Below are 22,329 nucleotides of genomic sequence, written 5' to 3' on the forward strand. Positions count from 1 at the left end.
CCATCAAACCCTGCTCCAGCTCACAGTTCTGCTCAGGCTCTCCCAATCTCCTTTGGGAGTTCCGTGGTTCCCACTGACACCTCCAACAAGGAGCCATCTCCCATTCCAGCCCTGCAGAGCCAGGGTTGCTTTGCTCCAGGCAAACACACCCCAAGCCCACGTTTTGTCAAGGAAATGACATTTTTTTTCCCTCAATCCAGAGCATCCCTAAGTCCTTAAGAAGGAGAGAAAGGACGCAGAGACTGCTTGAACTTGTGCTGATCCCTGCCAGCCACCCTCACTTGACCTCTCCCCATCCCTGGGCCCCCTCCAAGGCCATGTTATTTAGGGAAGAGGGGAGAAACCACACCCCCCCCCCCCTCCTCCCCAGATGATAAATTCAATCTACTTACCATGAACCTGCTTTTTTATTTCTTTGGCAGGATCCAGCCACGTCTGTAAGAGGATAAAAACATTCACAGTTTAACAGACATTCCAGAAACGCCACAGAAAGCTGCAAATTGCTAAAAATACGGCGAAAAAAGACAATATTTGACACTCAGGCAGCCATGGAAACTGGAGAGACAGTGCATTTTTCACTACTTTTACTCCAGGCTGTGGTCTCGGGGGTGTATTTCCAATCATTCATCTACCAGGTACTCGTAGGGGAGGCAGGAGGAAGGGGGGAAAAAGGCAGAATATCAGGGCTGCAGGTACAGCCTGAGAGGGGCACTTCTACAGCACCATTTTTTTTCCCTCCAGAACCTTTAAATATAGGCAAATAGGATGTTTACATTCATTTTAATCACCCTGTCTCCTCACTTAGCCTACTCAGATCAAAGATCACCAAGACTTTCTATTATTAGCTCTGGTTTTAAACGACCTAATCACTGAAATATGAGTGAAAACACCCAATTACCACGGAAGGCTGGAATTTCACAGGAGTGTGACATAAACTTCATTTCTTTTAACTATGACTCAAGTTTCTACTAATTATCTCAGCTACAAATATAGAAATATATCCTTTTTTTCCTCTCCCCTCTGTAATTTGGGGTTCTGTGGGATGATGGTGCAACATAAGCCACAAAAAACAACTCCTGCTTTTTTCCACGGTCTGAGCCTTTCCCTTCGGACACCTCAGAGTCTGCCCCACTGCAGGGGATGGCACAGGGTTAATGACCCTCCTGGAGAGGCTACATTTAACCACCTTCTTCATTTTCACCAGCCCTGAGAAGGATTTAGACAGTCCAGGTCTCCCGAGGTGAAGGAATTAACTCATTGAATCCCCCGAGCTAATCTCTCCCGACCAGAAGGACACGTAACTTCGTGGCAGGGAGACAGCCATCCTTACATTTTAATCTCCTCTTTTTATGTGCCTGTCCCTCTAACCTATAAAAGTGGGGGTTAAAAAAAAAAAACATTTTGGAAAGGCAGATGGGCCACTTGATGCTTTTTTAGGGCCACAGCTTTTGAGCTGAGCATCTCCACGGCCCGGGCTGGTGCCACCGCTGCTCGTTACTGGGCTGGGCAGCCCAGGGTGCAGTCATGCATCCCACCCCGCCTGATCCAGCAGACAATGATGGGAGCAGCAATTAACAGCACTTTTATCCCACTGGGTCATGAATCAGTGGGAAACAATCCTCCCTTTCAGAGCAATGAGCTCCTTGCTGCTCCGGCCGCTGTCACAACCTCCTAATCCCGCTGTCACCCTCGGCTACGCCCATGTGGGTAAACATCCCTCCTCAGAAGGTTTATTCCCGAAATATCAAGGTGGAAAATGCCACATGCAACCCTTCCCTGGCCAGGAATACACACATGTAGCTCTGCCTGCTCCACAACGGCTGTAGGTGAGGTGCAGGAGCTCATCCTTGGATTCCTATCAACATCATTTCTACCTGTGAATCAGTAACTCCGTGTGGGGTCTTGTTTGAGGTTACAGCAGGAGAGAGGTGGAGCTTCAAAGTTCAGTGAAACATAAGCAGAAAGACTCCCAAAAAACCCTCCAAAAATGTTGTTTTCCCCCTTCAGAGCAAACCAGACCAGGTTACTCCACATTGGAGCTGAGCAACCCATGGATAGAGGCTTCACCTTCCTCAGCTCCCGGCTCTGGGACACAGAGGTGACAAAACAATCTGTTTTCAGTCCCTGCAGTTAAAAAGCTGCACAACTTCTCATCCCTTGTTAGCTGGGGGAAGACTCTTTTTGCTCTTAACTGGATCTAAAGTACACCTACCCTTCCCTCTGCAAGAACAAACTCCCAGGGTAAAAAAACACACAAGAAGATAGCAAGACACCAGAGACAGTGAAACAAACCCAAGTGGGAGCTCTGCCTGCCTCAAACAGTGACAGGGTGTCATTTTACCTGCGTATTAAAACATTATAAAGTATTTAATGTCAGCCCTATAACCTGCCATGGGTGAATGGTGCAGGTGAAGCAGTGGAATATTCAGAATTTGCACCAACATAAAAGGTCTAAAGGACACAGAATTGGGCCCTTCATTTCGATTTAGCTTTTGGTTTTGTGAAACAAACATTGAGTAACTGCTGAGTTAAAGGGTAACCAAGGGGTTTAAAAGATAAGACACTGCCTGAGTCAAACCAAACAAAGACCTTAAACCGAAACCACGAGTTGGAGTTTGGTATGGAGTCACTGGTGTTCTGCAGGGCAAAGCCTCAACTCCAAACTGCCCTGGGTGGCTCCAACCAAACCTTCCCAATGCTGACACCAGTGCCAGGGCAGCCTGACTTCTTCAGCTGGAGTTCTAGAACTTAAAGGCAGGAAACAACTTACCTTGCAGAAAGCTAATACAACAGATTTCCTCCAGGTGAAGACTCAAGTCCACAAGGATTCTATCATTCTGTGACTCGTGCAGCCTTTTTACTAAAACCCACACTCCTGTAGTCACTTATTCACCACTTCTGCCTCTGTGATGACCCCCAACGCATTTTTAGGGAGGACATCAAAAGCAGTTTTAAGGGGAGCTTGTGTGGGACATGATCCTTTGGAAGAGCTGAATTCCCCCCGGGGCCAGACCACCCCAGAACAGCAGCAGCTTACCCTGGAGGTTGGTGTGTCCCATATGGCCAAACCAAAGTAGTCTTCTTCCAGCAGATTGAGGTGGTCACAGACTTTTTTAAGGAGCTCCTGTCCCTTGGCATGTTTCTGCAAATAGACAAAGAAATCCTGTTGGGCAGGCTGGGTTTTGCCTGTTCTCAATCACAGGGGAGGGGAGGAAGGGAATGGCACCAAATCACACTGTGCACTATCCATAACAGGGAAAAAAGCTGCAAACCCCCCTTCCTGGCTGTTTGAGAGCAAGGACTCCTGATAGGAAAGAGCTCCAGGCATCAGAATTCAATGGAGAGGCAACAGAAACCCAGTGGGTCTCTCTCTTCTGACCAGCTCTGTGCCTGAAGCTCCCCCAAAGCTGAACTTCCCAACAGAGCTCAATAAACACCCAGGATCTGTACAGGTTTTCCCTGCCAAGGTACAGCCAGAGCCCCAGTATCTCCTGGGTCCAGGCTGTCAGAGCTGGTGTGGATCAAAAGATGAACCTGCTGCTACAACCCACTGCTACAGTTGTTCATTTGGGGGACAACCTGACTTTTTTCAGGTTCACAAAAAAACCGGCCCATAATTTTTTTGTGGCCTTTCCATCGCCCCGATCTGCTGATGAAAACCACCTTTTCCTGTTTGCCTCCTGCACCCAGAGCTGCTCAGCACTTCTTGCCTCCAGAAATGCACTTTGAGCCTTCCTATTTCCTCTTTCCCCCCCCCTCAATTCCTGCAGAAGTGAACTGGCCCTAGGAACAGATACCCTTTTAGTCCAAAAGCATGAAGGAAAACATCCCTGAGGCATAAAACTATGGCAACCAGAAGCAGCTCATTCCATTGGAGGCTTTGTTAGAAGAAAGTGCCGTTCCAGTGACGCAAAATCAGCTTCACTTAATGCCTTGCTGGTGCCCACAGCTCTCCTGTCACTCATCTCTGCATGGCAACTGCTCCAAGACCCCTGCCTGGTTTTATTCCTTGGCTTTATTCCAGCCTTTCAGCTGTCAGGTCCTTTGTGCACACGTTGTGACTCTATAGGTAACACAATGTATGTGTTAGCCTGGGTATCCCTCAAGGAATTGGCACTGATCTAGGCATGAAAAACCTTCCAGGGGCTGTCAGTTGGAAAGGGATGCCTGAAAGCACTAATTCTCCCTGGATAAAGGCATTTGTGCTGCTCATTGCCTACACCTTTGCAATTCCTTCCCAATTAAAGCTTAATAAACTCCCAAAACGCCAGAGTAGGATTAGAGGGGTGTTAAAGCCCAGGGTGCCTGCCAAGATAAGAGGGTCTCACTGACACAGTGGTCCCTCCTAATCCTCTCTGCAGTGCCCACCACGATCCTCTGGACCTACTGGAGAGATTTCTCATGTCCTGCTCAAGTCAGGACTCCCCACACCACCAACAGCATCCGTGCCTGTATCCAAAGGCATCACAAACTCACACACAGAGCCATGGCAAGCTGTCACCAGGATTTTGGGGGGACAGTTCCCCTTTTAGGGGGCCTGCACACAACATCCCTGGCCCAGGGGGAAGGAGTTTGGGGCAGGATGCTCTGAGCTGATCCCAGGCAATGCCAGCAGCGCCATCGTTACACAAACACCCGGCACTGACCTACTTGCCCAGGATCACCCAAGGTGACTGTTCCCACAAGGAACCCTGTGCCCAGATACCCTCTCCTGGCCCATTTACCAGCAGGACTGAGGGAAAACAAGCTGGTGGAACTATGCTCTAGTGGTAAGTACCAGATTATTAATATTCCAGACAAGTACTTCGATACTGAAATAGGGATTTCTGCTCGCTTTTTATTGCCCTGACAGCACCACAGCCCTGTGAGAGAATGCACAGAATAAAGCAGAAGAAAAGCTCTCAGATGAAGGGGTTTGCAGTGCTCTAAGTCAACATAATAATTTTAAATTGTTTACTGCAAATATATTCAACTGAGGGTTAACACAGCGTGTTTTTCTTTCCATCCAAGCACCAGCAGCCTGAGAGGTGAAGGGACCTTGGGGAACTAGAAAAAGCACAAATCAATTTGGCAGCCCATTTTATTCGAAGGAAAGGGGGCAAAAGATATTTAGACCATCCCAACTTACCCCAAAAGACTAAACTCTGGTCTGGGATACAATGAGAAAGATGATGAACAGCAAGTGAGATAAAGTTTGGGTTTGTTCTTTTTTTTTAAATCCTTCCTACCTGTAGGCAAGACACCCTGGAATTGTAGAACAATAAAAAATAAAGATTCCTAGCACCCAGAGGCTTTTACAACACACTAAATAAGTTGTTATAGCTTACAGCAGGCTTGTTCTGCAGTAAAGCCTGTCATGTAATTCCCTGGTAGCACATTAGGCCCCTATTAAATCGTGTTTGTGGTGATTTTTCGAGAGGAGCAGAAGGGAGAGGGGGGAGAGAGGAGAAGCAGAACCAAACCCCACAAGTACTTACATCCACAGCACACTCAAAAATGGTGTCATCCAGCAAGACCACTTTGCAGTACATGTTTCTGTGTCTTTTCACTGCTTTCTGGGCAGCTTTCAAATCCTTGTCTGCCTTGGTCTCCGGAGTCTCCGGTTTGGGCTCCGGCTTGGCACACTCTTCCTTGGCTTCTCCTTCTTCCTTGTCCTCAGGGTCTTTACCCTCTGGCTCCTGCTCGTCCCTCCTCTCCTCCTGTGCAGGCTGAAACCCCCCCACCAACAGCCCCGTTTAGAGGAGTCAAACAAACAAACAAAGCATCACATGAAACAAGCACTGCAGGGCTGGGGCCTCACCCAAAATTCGTTATCTGACTTCAACCTGCAACCCGGGACCTGGAGCAGCAGCTGGGGTGAGCAAGGGAATGATATTAATTTTTAAAGCCTTGACAAGTCATTTTCAAGTCCTCATTTAATAAAGGATGTAATAAAAAAGAAATAAGGGTTGATTAGAAAAATCGAGGCAGATTATATCCTGCAGATCTTCGCGGTGTTAATGACAGCATCTTTTGCACTGGGAAGGTTTTGGCCTCCCAGGAAAGACAACCAGTGCTCCCAGTGCCAATCTGGGCTCTGCTCCAGTGCACTCACTCTCTACATGGCAAGGGGGGATGGTTTTACACTCAAAGAGGAGAGGTTTAGATGGGATATTGGGGAGAAATCCTTCCCTGTGAGGCTGGGGAAGTCCTGGCACAGGTGCCCAGAGAAGCTGTGGCTGCCCCATCCCTGCAATTCTTCAAGGCCAGGTCAGACAGGGCTTGGAGCAACCTGGTCTGGTGGAAGGTGTCCCTGCCCATTCCAACCCAAACCATTCCATGACTCTATGGCAGCAGTGGCACTAAAAGGGGAGGTCAGGGCTAGGATTTCATGGCCCTGTGAGCTGACCAAGCAGCTCCCTGCCACCAAAAAGGGAAGGCGGCCCTCACACCACTGTCCCTTTGCCTACAGAAGCACTTTGTGAGCCATTTTAATTCACTGAAATAGCAGAAAGAGATGCAGTCTGGGGGCAGGAAGAGGAAGGAAGCTGGTTTTTATTTTTTTTTTCCCCTCTGCCATTTCAGCAGGTTAACCGAGTTCACAGGAGGCTCTGACGAGCACTGGCAGGGCTGGATGCAGCGGGAGCACAGCTGGAGCAGGGGAAGAGCAAAACCTTGTCTGTTCAAGCCATCACATCTCATGAAATCACATCCAGGCACAAGTGCACGGAGGTATTTAAAAACTAAATAATGTCCACAAGCTGCTGACTTCTGTTCCAGCAGAACTGGGACAATCGGGAGCAGGGAATCAGTCAAAGCTCCTAATGCCCGTCGGTCAGCATTTATCAAACTGCAGCACCTCACAACTGCTGTCACAGCAGAAATATCTGCAGAGTGTCACAGTTCAGAAAGCCACTGACTGGGATCTAAAATAAGAACTGGGGAAAAAAAAAAAAAAAGGCGCCAACGCTCCGTCTGAAACGAACGGCCCGTGAAGGAAGGTTGGGGTGAACTCTCATATGTGCTCAGAAGCAGTAAATCAAAGTTAAACAGAGGAAGAAATCATGGATTTAGAAGCCCAGAATGGGTTGGGTTGGGAGGAATCTCAAGGATCATCCAGTTCTACCCCCTGCCATCGGCAGGGACTCCTTTCCCTAGATCAGATTGCTCCAAGCCCCGTCCAACCTGACTTTAAACACCTGCACTGATGATTTCCTTCTTGAAAACACAACTTCTGGGTTGAAACAGCATGAAAATTTCCAGCTCCTCCTCATCCTGCTAATCCCAACCCTCAGAGGTACAGAGCACGAGCAGAGACCATCCCAGGGTTTTCACAGGCTCAGAAATTTGGGAAAAGGAATTAAAATGTGTTACCTGCTACCTTCTCTACAGCTTTGTAATTTAAAGGAGGTGGATTTACAATTATTGTTTACTGGCAATGCTTGAGCTTGTATTGCTCCAAAATTCAGCTTTTGGGGGTACCTGGCATTGCTCTGGAGCCACTCAGAGCTGAGGGCAGTGGGTAAGAAACCCAGATTTCACCCTGCACGATCTGTGGCTCCAGCAACACATCCAGGTTGGCTGGGCTGCAAGAAATCCCCAGCTGAGGAAAAAGGGACACCCTCCTCCAAGTCCAGGCATAAGTAACAGCAGAGCTGCCCCTACCCAAAGAATAAGAGAGGGCACCCAACACCCCCAAAATCGACAACCACCTGCGGCTCTGTGAATGTTCCCCGTGGGTGTGTCTGCCTCAATTTCTACTTCAAATTTTGAAACTTTATATAATCTTGCATGAAAAATGACCCTGGCTGCGAAGACCAGACACCAGACAGCTACCAGGAGCTGGGCTCAGCCCACCAGCCTGCAGAAATCCCTGTCTACGTGATGCATAAGCAGAAAATATTTGTATTTTGGCAGGCTCAGCACCAGCCCAGACTGAGCAGATGACCAAGTCCTGAAACGCTGCGTTGAAGAAACCCTTCCCTAAATCCATGTCCACCACCTCAGGCCACTGACCTGCCCTTATCCTGCTCACTCCAACTGGTTTTGGACCCCTCTGAATGTGAACCCTCGTTCTGAGGTGTCATCCCAACCTCAGCAGAGCAAGGACTGCTCACAGGGCATTTCAAGTTATGCTGTGAGGTGCTGAGCACAATTCCCAGAGCAGGTACTTGGCAGGACAGAGCAATGAAGGGAGAAGAGTGGGAAGTACGAGATGGGACACCGGGAGCTGACACCTCACCGGCTTTTCTGGTCAAGCTCGCCAGCCTGGGATACGAAGTTTCTACAGTTTTGGCTGCAAAGACACATTTTGAGGACAGCAGGGAGCCCATCCCACAGGATGGGGTGCTTTACCTGTGTTTCTGCACTGCTCAAGGAATGGAGGTCCAGTGAAGGGTCGGTTTTGAGCTCAGGCTCGGGAGCTGCGATGGGCGCTTTCACCAGGATATCTTCATCAGGGCTGGCTCCTAATCCTGCGCCTTTCTGGTCACCTCCTGCCTCTTTAGGACCATCAGTGTCTTTCTCCTCTTCGGACACCTGAGACTTGGGCCTCCTGAGGAAGGAGGAGAAGAGGCGGGACAGGCCCCGGCCCTCAGAGGTGCGACGTTCCTTCTTGCTCTGCTCCTCGTGCGTGGGGGTGTCTCCGTTGGAGGCCTTCTGCTTCTGCCCCTGCCCTTCTTGCGTGGGCTGAGCCCCTTCCTCCAGGGAAGCCTCCTGCTTCTGTGTTTCAGCAGCTCCTTCCTCCTCCTTGGCTTGCTGCTGGTCCGAGCTGTCGGCGTCCGCCGCTGGGCTCTTCTCTGTGGTCATGGTGGTGCTGCAAGAGAGGAGCAGGAGGAGCTCAGTCAAGAGATGGTTTTCCAACATTCAGGTCTGGTGGAGCTGCTCAAGGCAAGCCACGAGCACAGACAGGCCACGTTCACCAGTCACACCACCCTGCCACAGAATCACACAATGTTCTGAGCTGGAAGGGACCCACAAGGATCGAGTCCAGCTCTTCAGTGAATGGCCTGTACGAGGACTGAACCCCTGCCAACGCCAGCCCACTGGGTCAGGAAGAGCAAAACCATTCTTTTTGTTATGCTTTGATAGAAACATCTCTACTGGTGTTTGCCCCCCACCCTTTGGACAACGCTGAGAGATTGGGGGCTGTTCAGCCTGGAGAAGGGAAGGCTCTGGGGAGACCTTGGAGCCCCTTCCACTGCCTAAAGGGGCTCCAAGAGAGCTGGACAGGGACTTGGGACAAGGGATGGAGGGACAGGACAAGGGGAAACGGGTTCCCACTGACACAAGGCAAGGTTGGATGGGATATAATTCCTCCCTGTGAGGGTGGGCAGGCCCTGGCACAGGTTTGCCCAGAGAAGCTGTGACTGCCCCTGGATCCCTGGAAGTGTCCAAGGCCAGGTTGGAACAACCTGGGCTGGTGGAAGGTGTCCCTGCCCATGGCAGAGTTTGGGACCGGATGAGCTTTAAGGTCCCTCCCAACCCAAACCAGTCTGTGATTCTGTGATCTGAACACATCAAACCACACTGATGGGGACAGGACCCACTGGTGTGGATCAACTACACTGATCTGCACAAGACCAGGCCAGTGGAGCCGAGCAGATTTTGGGATTCACGGAATCTCTGGATTGCACACAGCAAAAAACATAAAACGAAAAGGTTTCCAAACAACACCCATAATGCAGAGCAGATTTCCTCAGAGCCTGTGCTATTAAACTGATGCAATGTTTACTTCAACTTTAGCCTGGGCTGTTGACACAAAAAGATGGAAATCACATGAGAAGAATATCTATTTAAGGTATAAAGAGGACCCAAAATAATCATGCTTTAGAGGGGATAGAACTAATCTTTGTGCGTTGCATCACATGTATCTGCAGCAATAAATTGCCACTGCTTACACTGAGCAAATAGCATATAATCCAATATGCCTCAATCCCCAGCCCCAGCCTCGGCGTACAAACATTTGCTCAAAACACAGACCTAAAATTAGGAAACATTTCAAGATGTCACCCTCCTACGTATTATTGCATTCATCAATTTTAATTCAACTCACGCTGGTTGCCAAAAGAACCAGAGTGCTGGAAGGAGAAAAGCCCCCCCCCCCCAGCTCTCCTCGCATTTAATGTGAACACCTGATATTATTCCTAATGCTTTGGTTAAACCAGGGCAGCATCAGAGACCTTCCCTGAATTTGTTCCTCCAGCAACGCAAATTTCCTGAGGTTACAAGGTTTGCTTTGAGGGTTTGGTGGGTTTATTTCTTTTCAGGGAGGGTTTTTGGAAAAGCAGGGATGGAACCCACTGGGTCTGTGCTTCCATTGGAGCGGATTTAGGACAGGTTCTCTGGATCCTTTGAAACTGTGTCAGGGGCAGGCTCAGGGTGGATCTCAGGGAAAGGTTCTTCCCCCACAGGCTGGTTGGGCACTGAACAGGCTCCCCAGGGCAGTGGGCACAGCCCCAAGGCTGCCAGAGCTGCAGGAGGCTTTGGACAATGCTGTCAGGGTGGGATGGTTGGGGTGTCCTGTGCAGGGCCAAGAGTTGGACTGGATGATCCTTGTGGGTCCCTTCCAATTCTGAATACTCTATTATGCTATGAAACCTCTTCGCTTCTCCCAAAATCCACTGCCACGGATGCTGTTGGCCCCATTAGCAACACTCTGCAGGGCCCCCCCCAGCCACCACACAGCCAATTCCTGCTCTCAACAGCTCTCCAAGAACTCCTGGAGATGCCACAAGGCAGTGGAAGGGACAAGGACTATCAAAACCCCATCAGTGAGCCCACGACACAGGACAGGCTCGCCACGGCCAACTCCCAGGGCAAGGCTCCCAACGTCCTGGCACGCGCGGATGGGGAGGGATGCTCTGCAAGCCTGTCCCACCAGGATCACACGCCGACAGCGAGCTCCCTCTGGCACCAGCTGCCAGAGCAGCCTGCTTTGTAGTTGCTTCCCACTGTGTTTGTTTTGAATAAACACGTTTGTAGGAACCGTTATCAAAACACGCAACGTCGGACGCGCGCGTCGCTCCTCGGACTAGAAAGGCAGAATCGGGGCTTTGGAGACGAGGATGGTGGGGAGGGCACAGCTCTTATCAGCCACAGGAAACCAGAGGGACATTCCACAAAGGAACATTTCCTCTGGATGTACTCTTCCCTCCCTAAATTCTGGGAGAAGGATTGTTTACTTATTTACATTTCAAAGCCGCAGTCCGGGACCTTTCCCGATGCAGGGAGGTGGATGAGAAAACAGCTCCTGGTCTTAAACATCTCTTTGTCTTTCCTCCATCCCCAGGGGGATTCCAGGCTGCAGCTCAGCCAGATCCCCTCGGCAGGGCTGGGGATGCGGAGATGGGCACGTAGGAGCCCTGCCCTTCCCAATAAACATTTCATAGCTGCCAGCACCAGTAACTCACAGGGTGCAGCAAACATCCTGCTGCAAGACCTGAGCGAGCTGCTCCGAGCCAGGCTCAGGGCTGGATCCCTCCCCTGGAAGTTTTATGCTCAGAAATGGTTTTCCCATCAAAAGTGAAGAGATTCGTAAGCAAATAACGTAACTGAGAGGCTGCCCAGGGCAAAGGGAGGAAAGGAGATGGTCTTTAATGTGCCTACCAAGCCAAACCAGGCGGTGATTCTGTGATTATCCAAGATAAAGAGCACTTTGGCTGCCCTTGCCAAGCGGTGTTTTGTTTCCATCCCAGCCCACAAAGTACAAGGTTCCCACTCTGCTGCTCTTCAACCCCTCCTTTGGAGAAAGCACAACCCACGGCCAAACCACAAGCAGGTTTCTACTCAAATTCAATTTTTTCTTCCTTCACTATCCCACAAGGCAACTCTGCCGAGCCTGCAGGTGCCTCAGGAGCTCCCTGGATGCTGGAGGAGGATGCTCTGCTCTTGTAGGAGCGCTCAAGTGGTGCTGCTCACCTCCTGCTCTGAGCTGCCACATTTGTATATACTGCATTTGGGGTTGGTTCTTTTTTGGTAGAGGCTGAAGGTTTGATGCCAGACAGCCTGTAAAAGGCAGGCTCTTCACAAGTCTGGTGTAGAGAAGGTGTTTAACGCTACAGAAATAAGGAAACCGCAACAAAACTCAGATATGATCCCGGAGAGAGATTTCAGGGTGAAAAATCTCACCAGGAAATACATATTTATATTTACGCATCTTTAAGTTTAAGAACATCCTCCAGGCAAGAAGGCTTTGGCAACAGGAAGAGAACTGAAGAAAAGGGAGTTAAATACTCGCAGAGAAGCAAAAAGGCTTTGCCCCACTAGGGACACTTGCAACCACAGGTTGACCTCCAGCCAATCCCATCCCTTTCATCTGCCCTAGAGCAGCCCCCAGAGGAGGATCTGGACCTCCTGGGAATGTTGGAAGAGGCTTTGGCAACACATCTCCTCTCAAAAGGCATCAGCTCAAAGAAACAGGAATGTTGAGGTATGTGTCTGTCACCCTCTCCTACCTCTCAGCTGCTCCAGCATCTCTTATTTAGGCACACAAACAAGTGTAGTGACAATACCTGAAGAAGGGCAAAGTTAATTAGAAATTAGGAAGGAATTCTTCCCTGGGAGGGTGGGCAGGCCCTGGCACAGGTTGCCCAGAGAAGCTGTGGCTGCCCCTGGATCCCTGGAAGTGTCCAAGGCCAGGTTGGAGCAACCTGAGCTGGTGGAAGGTGTCTCTGCCCATGGCAGGGGGTGGAAGGAGAAGGTCTTTAAGGTCCCTCCCAACCCAAATCAGTCCGTGATTCTGTGATAGAAAATCTAACTTATCCCTGCTTCCAAGCCTGGAAAAATGACTTATGGCTCATGCCATAGCTTACTTAATTCCCAGTGGTTTAGTCTTTCAGAGAGAGAAGAAAAAGGACTGTCCACAGGGAAGGTTCAGTTCTTGGAAACCCAAACTGTCTCGCAGCGATGCCCAACACCAGATAAGGGTGATCACACTGCTGGGACAAATTGTCTTGACCTTCCTACCCAAAAATGTGTGGCTTCTGAGAACGCTGCTGCTCCAGCAAGAGCTGGAGACAATGATAAGAGAAAAATTTCTGCTAAAAATAGGCAAAAATCAAATAGTTTCAGCAACAGCGTGGTGGTGCTTTTTTTTTTTTTTAATGCGTTCCTTCCCATTTCATAATGTGTGTGAAAAGCACACAATTCACCAGAGAAACTACACAGAACACTGCTCAAAATAGACAGCACAGCCTGAAAATTCAGTTTAGTCAAGACCTGGTGCGTGTGCAACAAACCTGAGGGTGGGAGAGGGGGAAAACTGCAGCCGCCCCCAGCAGGACTCGCCCAACACATGTGTGAGTTACGTGTCCTACACGTGATTTTTTCTGAAATTCAAACAACCTTAAAATACTCTAAAGCGCCAGAACCATTAGGAATTTATTTATTGTATTTTATTAGAGGAATAATTAGCACTAACATCTATAACCCCTGTTAGAATTCACGTGCACCATCTTTCTATGCTGGTACTTTGGGTCCTGAACAAAAGAGATGCTGCCACTCAGCCTGACCTGCAGGGTAACAGGAGACTCCAGGAGCCTCATTGAACAGAGGGAAAAATAAACCACCCAACACAACACAGATGGCACATTACAACTGCCCGGATTTAATTCTCACCAGAGCAGCCCTGGTAATCTACTGCACGTCGGCAGCCCCGTGCCCCTCTCCCATCTCCTGCTCTTGTACAGCTTTCCTATTTAAATGAGGGCAAAAATAGTAGCTCACCATCTGCTGAAAGCAAATCATTTATGTCAAATTGAAGACTGGGCTTATAAAATGACCTGACTAAATGGAGCAGTAAGTGCATTACAACCGAAGGGAGCTGAGAGCTCCTCCCCTGTATCCTCAAAAATCCTCCTGGATGCTACAGAATATGGAAATTCATGGGCTTTGCTCATTGTAAAAGTGCTGAAATTTAAATGAAAGCATGTACTTGTCACTGGAGCCTTGTCTACCGCGATGGGTTTGGAAAGGCTGCCCCGTGTGGGACCTGCTTGGAAAACTCACTTGATCTGGGAGCAGTTGGACCCAGAGCAGAGCCATGGGGAAGGCACGTGCACCAGGCTGCCAGGAAAATAAAGCTCATGGACTATCCCATCATATCCTAACACAGGAGTTTGCTAAAAAGACTAAGAAAACTACCAGTTTAATACCAGTGCTGTTCCCTATTCCACAGAGAACAGCAACCCTTGGGGTTCCCTTCCCCTCCTCAGCAGAGGTCAGAGCAAAAACAGGTGCCTGATGGACCTTCCTCTGCAAAACCAAGCCCTGCAAAAATCCCCTGACCACACCAAACCCCCCCAGGAGGACACAGGGGGCTCAGCCTGGCAGGCAGCAGCCACTCCAAAAAGCCTCCTTAGGCAGAGGAGAGGTATCTGCAGGGAGGGAGGGAGGGATCCATCCAGACCCGTCCCCACCCCACTGGCAGCTCAGCACCTGCGTGGTACAGATAATATCCCAGGGGCTGCTCCCTCCACCAGCCTCCCAGGGGGGCAGGGAGCACAGAAACACGGCAGGGGCCAAAAATCTGTGCAGAGAAAAGCTCAGAGCACCAGGAACGAGCGAGCGGTGCTGCCTCACAAGGGAGCACATCCAAGGATGGGCTCCCCACCTGCAGGTGACTCCACCACAGGGAAGCAAATCCAAGGACGGGCTCTGCCTCAGCAGGATGCTCCATCACAGCCACTCCAAACTCTGTGTGGAAGGAATAACCCACAGTGGGGGTGACAGTAAAGCAGGGATGACAATGCCGCCAGGGCTCTCCCACAGCAGCACACCCCTTCCTACAGCAACAGTTCATCACAAAATAAGCAATAGATCTCCATCAGCTGAACAGGAGGATTTTTTTCCATGAATTATTCATAAGGAGGTGGGGTTTTTTCCCCCCTTGCCTGAACACAGATGTGTTTACTTACACTGTGCCTCATTTACACTCAAGGTTTAACATAACAGGGCTCATTTTCTTCCCTTACAGTTTTCCAAGCGCAGGGGTAAAGTGCCTTTTTTTTTTTTTTTTTTTTTTTTTTTTTTTTTTTTTTTTTTTTTTTTTTTTTTTTTTTTTTTTTTTTTTTTTTTTTTTTTTTTGCTTTTGTCGCTCTCCCTTTGGTTGTTTCCAAACCAAAGCTATAATTAGAAGCCAAGAGGGACCCGCACAGTCCTTTGATAAAGAGCTGGCTGCTAGATAAATACCACCCCTGCACACACACACACACACACACACACACAGGCACCTGCCAGGACGTTCCGCTGCTGCACTGAGAGCCAGAGGGATGTTTGATGCTAAAAGCTCTTAACAGGCTTCACCACCAACTGCTCCAGCTCACATACACAGGAGTTCCTCCCCTGTGGGCTGGGGGACATCATGTTTAACCACTTCATTTGTCACTGCATGGCTGCAAAGCGATTTGCATTCACCCCAGTGCCTCAAACACATCCACCCCGCCCCGGTACAACGCCCCAAATTCATTAAAAATAACCATAATCACACAGTTATTTGGATGTGATGAGCTGGGAAATGTACAGTATTTAAACTATCTAAGGAAATGACTTACAAGAAGGACTGGTGTGGTCAGAGCCACATTAGGCTCATCCTCCACCGAGCCCAGGTGAAAGCTGGCTGAAAACATCCCCAACGCTGGCTTTAAGCTGGGCTTACTGCTTCAAAATTGCCACTGAATATCACAGAATAGTTTGGGTTATCCAGTTCCATGTCCCTGCCATGGGCAGGGACACCTTCCACTAGCCCTGGTTGCTCCAATCTGGCCTTGGATACTTCCAGGGATCCAGGGGCAGCCACAGCTTCTCTGCCCAACCTGTGCCAGGGCCTCACCACTCTCACAGTCAATAATTTCTCCCCAGTATCCTATCTATCCCTGCTCTCTGGCAATGGGAAGCCATTCCCCTTATCCCATCACTCCAGGTCCTTGTCTAAAACTCCTCTCCAGCTCTCCTGGAGCCCCTTTAGGCCCTGCAAGGGGCTCTCAGGTCTCCCTGGAGCCTTCTCTTCTCCAGGTGAACTCCCCCCCAGCTCTCCCAGTCTGCCAAGGACACTTAAACAAGTCAGCACTACACTACCCAAGCTGATTTCCAGACCTTTTCTCCTGTCAATCAGCCACTGCTCCTTCTCCTCTGAGCACCAACACTCCAAAAATATTCAATGCAAAGGGAACTCATTCTCCCCAGCAAGAGCCTGCAGTGAGAGAAACCCCCAGGACACACTGCCTAACTCTGTGCTGCCAGGGTCTGCCCAGGGGCACAGCAATGTGGTTTTGTTGCTGTTTTAATGAGTTTTAAGGGGTTGTACCAGATGCCAGGCTGAGTTGATCTACCTGGTTTGCTCTTCCATGCTCACTGCAACCATCAAACAGTGGAGAGAAGGGGACTAAAATTACCTTTACAGTAATTATCAGCCTGAACATCGCACTTTAAAGTTTAATGACCCCCACCTAGGAGTGCAGGAAGGCACTGGCCAGCTGCAGATTATCCACTAAATCCCTCAATTCTTGGGTTTCTGGACAAGCCCCAGACTTTAACACCTCCAGATCAACATGGGGACAGAGGAGCTGGAGAACTCCTCAGCACCCACCGGCCTGGAACGACCCAGATCCAGCATAGCTGCAGCCTCTGGAGACACAGCTGGGGCAGCAAAAGCTCCAAAGAGCCCAGGACTAATGAGTCAGCGAGCAGGGAGGGTTCTGTGAGGCTGAGTTTCACTGGGTGGGTACAAACCACCAGTGCAGGTATCAGCACTCGGCAGCCTGTGCTGCTCCTGAGCTGGGGGAAGGCTTTGTCTTAGGAAGGGCCACCCTTTCCTGAAGTCTCCTCTTCTTTCAGGGCTCAGCATCAAAGGCAACACAGAGAGGAGGAGAAATCCATTCCCACCACAAACCTTGAGCTGTAAACTCCCAGTGTCACAGAAAGAACCCAACCTTCAACCATCTGAAAACCCACAGGACCAGGCAGCTTGGCTTGAGAGCCCACTAAGAGCTAATTGAAGTCCCCAGCAAAACTGGGCACTGTGTACCCACAGGGTAGGGAGGTGGGGAGACAGCTCCTCCAGAGAGCTTCCTTCTTTTTTATTTTCCCCTTTAAACAGTGCAGGTGATGAGTTAATTCCAAACTCTGCAGAAATTCGCAGAAATTCCTCCCATGGGGATGATCCCACTGTGCTTCTGCCTGTGCCCAAGGAGAGCAGGCAAACATCCAGCACCCTTTCAACCTGGTTCCATGTTCCCAACAGAGATGGTCCACAGGCACAGCAAACCCCTCACTCCGCTGTTTTCCCAAACACAGGAGTCAGGAGCTGTTTGTAAAGCCTAAGGGCACTGACTCTGTTTGACTGGGACAAACTCCAGCGCCACCAGGGCACAGAAGGACATTGCCCCAGTGAATGCCAGGGGGCACTGCAGGTCCCAGGCATGCACTTGGACACTTCACCTCCACAGGGATGGTTTGCTTCCCACTTTTCCTGCTCGTGATATTCAGTGACCCCAAAGTCACCCTCCCCCTTGGGGTGACTTCACGAGCCGGAGAGCAAAGGAGAAGATGGTTCCTGGAAAATCACAGCAGGTTTTGCAACGCCTCCCACGCGGAGGATGTTCCCCAGCAGCCCTTCAGGGATCCTGAACTGCAGTGACACCCTCCCAGAGTCAAATGAGCAACTGGAGAGCAGCGTCAGGATTAGAGACACATCCTCAGCAGTCCCCATCCCAGGACAAACTCAGCCAGGGAGAAGCTCTCAGTGAGCACAGCTTCCTAATATTTCATTACACAACGCTCCCTGTCCCAGATTTGGTGCAGTTTGGCCCATTTCACACATGCAAAAGCACCTCAGGGACGCCTGAAGGTTCTGCCCTGCTTTCAGCACCTCACACACATCTCTCCTCTGCTTCTACACAACAAGATCCCACAGCATCATCCCAAAACAGCCAAGAGCCAGTGATGGTGCTGAACGGGGAGACACCAAACCACCCTGGGGTGACACGGCTGTCACCCCCCAGAGGCTGCACCCTAGGGGATAAAAATCCTCCCATCCCCAACAGGAACCAAACTGGAGCGGGTGTGGAGCAGCAATTAAATCTGTTCTGTGCTCAGCAGTCAACTGGAGACACATGGCAGAACAGGTCAGTCCTGTCACCTCCCGGAGCTGCTCTTTTCAGCAGCAGAATCCCCCACTCAAAACTCGCCCTCCAGCCTTTTCCACCAGTTCCGTCTGTTTGTTTTTTCCACCCAGCAGTGAAATCAGGCAGCTTTAGTTTTTAATCCCCTTAATTAGGGGTGTGCAGCAGCCTTCATTCCTTAATTACATCCATTGACACATCTGATGCAGCACATTTACAAACAACCATTTTCACTGGAGATGGTTTTGAATCAAAATTGCCGTCATTCCCCACACTGGCTGCGCTGTGTCACCAGCGGGGAGAAGACACAACACGACGTTCCGGATGCTTTAACAAGACACACAGCTTGGGAATGCCATTTTCATTAAATAATCACCTGTTTCTTTGGCAGGATTTAGGCGACTCCAGCACGGAGAAGCCCCTGGCAGTCTGAGGCAGCAGAGCGGGAGCGCAGCTATCAGAAGTTCACAGCAAAAAAAAAAGCGACCATTTCAGGCAATCCTCTCAGTGTTGTCCCATGGGATCAAGGGGTGATATTTCAGTGCCTAACCCGGTGATTTTGGTCCATCACCACTCCAAAGCCCTGTGAACTGGGGTGCTTAATTTCAGCTGCTCAGCTGCCAGGAATCCCTTTGATCCTCTGGGAGAGCAAACACCCAGCGAGCAGTTTATCACCCCCACTTCTGCTGCAGAACCGAACTAATGACGCTGACACCTCCTGCCTGCCCACAGAGCCATGGCAAAGTTATCCCACAGGGAGCCTGTGCTCGCTCCTGCTTTGAATTCCTGCCCCGATCCCATCCGGATGCACTAATGGCTCACCAGGACACGGCAGCTGAGCTCCAGCCTGGCCTATCAGCAGCAGGAAACAGTGAGCAAGGTATTAAAAACCATCTTGGGGGGAAGGGAGAACACTGATTTAAAAAATAGGATGGAAGGCAAGATGGTATTGTGGGGTTTCTTTCAGTGCTGGAGAGCCAAGTGAGGACCCGTGTTGGTGCCCACAGCTCAGCCCCGGCAGCAGCCCAGGGTCGCTGCCATCATCTGCACGGAGGAAATGTGCACAAACATCGCTTTCTTCAGACTACAGAAAGGAAGAGGAAGTTGTGCTCACGCTCAGCACTGCAGGGAGGGGTCAGAAACACATTTTGCACCCACATCCAGGGGCTGTTTGCTCATATTTTCGGTTGCCGCCCTCCCTTCTGCGCTGGATGGGTTGGTGTGGGAGGGTGTTGTGGGTTGTGATTTCACTGAACAAACAGCAGCAATGCCACATTTCACCAGCTCTCAAGAGGTATTTTTTACTTCTTCAACGCCCACCTTTGCCACCCAGCACACCAGGACAGTGTTAGTGCTGAGTCTCACACTGGTGCTCCTTGGGTTTGTGAGCAAAACACTGCAGCACCTTCCTCTCCAGCCACACTTAATCCTGCTGATCCAAACAGCTCCACCCCGGAGCTCCATGGACAACATGCACTAAAAGGAGGTCTCCTACTCTCCTATCCAGCTGCACTGCACCCCTCTGCCTTCCACCACCCCTCGATCCCCTCCCACCTTCTCTCCCCACTCCCAGGGGCTGCCCAGGATCCCCCACCCGCTCATGCCTTTCCCTCCAATCTTCTCCCTTTCATCCTGCATTAAACACCACACTGGGAGAAGCTTAACATCCCCAAGGGCACTAAAGGGAGCCTGGGCATGAAGACAGGAGGACATGAAAAAATTGGGGCAGCACTTGGAAGTTGTAAACCAGCTTTCTCCACTCCCACCAGTGCCGACACACACCTGCCATGGCACAGCCAGGACACTGCTGGCCACCAACCAGCTGAGAAGACAACAGCAAACACCTCCCAACTGTTTAAACACTGCAATATTTGAATATAAGTGAAAAGCCATTAAAGACCAAGCATTTCCTTTAGTAGGGATAAAGCATATGCAGAAAACAGCAGCTGGTTTAAATCTTTTCCTGTTAAAATAAATCATAGCTGAGGATAGTGGTGCTTTCTGGATAAGCTACTGGCCTTGTGTACACAATTTAGCATCCCATTGATACCTATTTTATGAGTTAGGTCTCAAAATAATCCTTACTCTATTGAAAGTGTGTGCTGTGTATGTGCACACCCTCCCCCCGACAATATAACGGCGGGAGGAACAACCGCATGTTTTTTTGGAGAAGCTTTGCTTATTTTTCCCTTTTTTATATTTAAATCCCAGTTGTGCAATTGCCTCATGCACAGCTGAAGCCTCATTGAGCCCAACAGTGCTTCATCCAGCTGAAAGCTCTGCAGACTCGCAGGGTCTCGGGTATTTATCAAGTACCAAAACCAACTGAAAATTAAGAATAAACCATATCACCCTCAGCATTTTGGACTCTAAACCTACTGGTGTTGCCCAGCACCCAGGACTGAGGGCTAAATGGAGAGCCCCAGCTAAAATTGTGCTGCTGAAGGGCTGCGAGTCCCACAGTCGCAATTCCAGACAAGTGAGCCGCTCTTTTCACCGCGCTGCTGACAGCAGGAGCCACACAACAATATTGCTGAAATCCACATTCATGCAGCACAAGGGAATAAAATGCCACACAAATCCTCTTTTCTGCAAGCTCTGGTGATATCATTGTTCGGGTTAAAACTGCCATGAGGAGACCCTTCAAACGAGGCCGGGGGGGAAAGAGTGGAGAGAGCAAAAAGCATCGGTGAGCTCACCCAGGCGCCCCGGCCAGGCGGCTCCTGCCAAACCAGCTCTTTGCTCCTCCAATAAATACATTCTTAAACCACCTCCTTTGCACTTCCTCCAGGTTCTCCCTCTGTATACACGAGCTGAAGGTAGATGGTCGCCTGTTCCTCTGTAAGATGAAAAATAACGAAGGTGCACACGAGGTCTGAGCGGGCTCCGCTCGCTCCCAGACACCTCCTCGACGGTGCAAGCTGCGAGCAGGGCATGTGGCAAACGAGAGCAGAGCAAACGCCACACCGGCTGCAGAAAGCAGGTTGGTTGGTTTCTGCAGCCCTCGCAGCGGCAAGAAGCGTGGTTTAAGAATAACAAGCAAAAACAAGGCAGAAACAAATGCAACGAGCTGGTCTCCGTTCAGGACAGCCCGAGCTCGCTCCAGCTCCCCAACTAAACAAGCCTCAAAAACTCTTTTGAAGCGAACTACGACTCCAAAACAAGAACAGTTCATTCTCTTACTCCTAAGCACAGGAGATGCTTAAAAAAAATATCTTGCCTTACCGGGTTGAGCCCCCTCTTCAGCACCCGGGGAAGGAGGAGAGGACCTGCCCTGCTCTGCTCCGCACGCTCCGGGTCGCTGCCTTTGCTCTGGAGCGCCTGCGTTGAGCGCGGACCTCGCTCGTGCCGCCCATCACTGCCATGTGGATTTGCTGTTTCCCAGGGAGTTTTACCTGCTGACATTACAACTGCAAGCCTGTTTGGTTTATTTAACCATGCTCCTGGCTCTTAAGCTACCATCCAATTACTGCTCCCAATTACTCGGCGCTCAAGAGCCGACATTAATTACAGAGTACCCCGCGCGCGAGGCTGCTGCCGGCTGCGCTGCACGGAGCTTCAGACCTGCTGGCATCCAGGACCAGCCTCTCCTCCGGGAGAAGAAACACAGATTCCTGGTCTCAGTGGTGGAATAACAGCCCTGAGCGTGAAGAGGAGGTCTGGTGAAACAGCAGAAGGTCATTGCAGCCTCACTGCCCAGATCTCAGCAGCCCCCGGGATCTCCTCCTGCATCCACAGCACTAAATATCTGTTTTCTCCTTTGGGATGCAGCAAAACACAGCAGCAGTTCAGGACTGGGGTTGTTAACTCAGGGCATGTGGGGCACGCATCAGTAGCAGCAGCCAGTGCTGCATAAATGCAGTTAAGTTTTAAGTGCCTTTGGAAAACCACCCGAAAACAGAACGATGGAGACCCCAAACTCCCCAGAATACGGAAAAAAATACCCAAAAACCATCACCCTCCAAGTACAGGTCACTTTATACCACGACTTGAGCTTTTCAGGCATTAACACCAGATCTGGGAGGTGAAGACCCAAAACAACTCCCTGTGGCAGAGCCCAGGGACACGGGAGCACAGCGTGAGCCTTTCGGGAACGTCACGGAACGACCCTCTGGAGCTGGCAGAGCCTTCACAGACACACTGGCATCTGCAGGCAGCAGTGCAAGAAGTTATTTTGCAACTCACATTGCTCAGACTTAATAATCCCCCTGGTGAAAGACATCCTTCTGTA

At 50.2% G+C, this 22,329-nt stretch overlaps 1 protein-coding gene across 13 annotated transcripts in view; it reads right to left on the reverse strand.

The window, feature by feature from the left end:
* The window catches only part of EPB41 (erythrocyte membrane protein band 4.1), a 69,868-nt gene that overhangs the window by 37,308 nt on the left and 10,231 nt on the right, over positions 1-22,329 (reverse strand). For all 13 annotated transcript variants that reach the window (XM_027906793.1, XM_027906804.1, XM_027906803.1 and 10 more), the window contains 4 exons: positions 8,335-8,794; positions 5,478-5,708; positions 3,038-3,142; positions 393-435 (listed from right to left, as the gene is read on the reverse strand). In XM_027906793.1, coding sequence (XP_027762594.1) covers positions 393-435; positions 3,038-3,142; positions 5,478-5,708; positions 8,335-8,787 — 832 coding nt within the window. In that variant the 5' untranslated portion in view covers positions 8,788-8,794. Of the gene's footprint in view, positions 1-392; positions 436-3,037; positions 3,143-5,477; positions 5,709-8,334; positions 8,795-22,329 lie in introns of those variants that run through there.

Source organism: Empidonax traillii, unplaced genomic scaffold (assembly GCF_003031625.1).
Source record: "Empidonax traillii isolate 1590-97213 ecotype Southwest subspecies unplaced genomic scaffold, ASM303162v1 scaffold1356:size330773, whole genome shotgun sequence".
Lineage (NCBI taxonomy): Eukaryota > Metazoa > Chordata > Aves > Passeriformes > Tyrannidae > Empidonax > Empidonax traillii.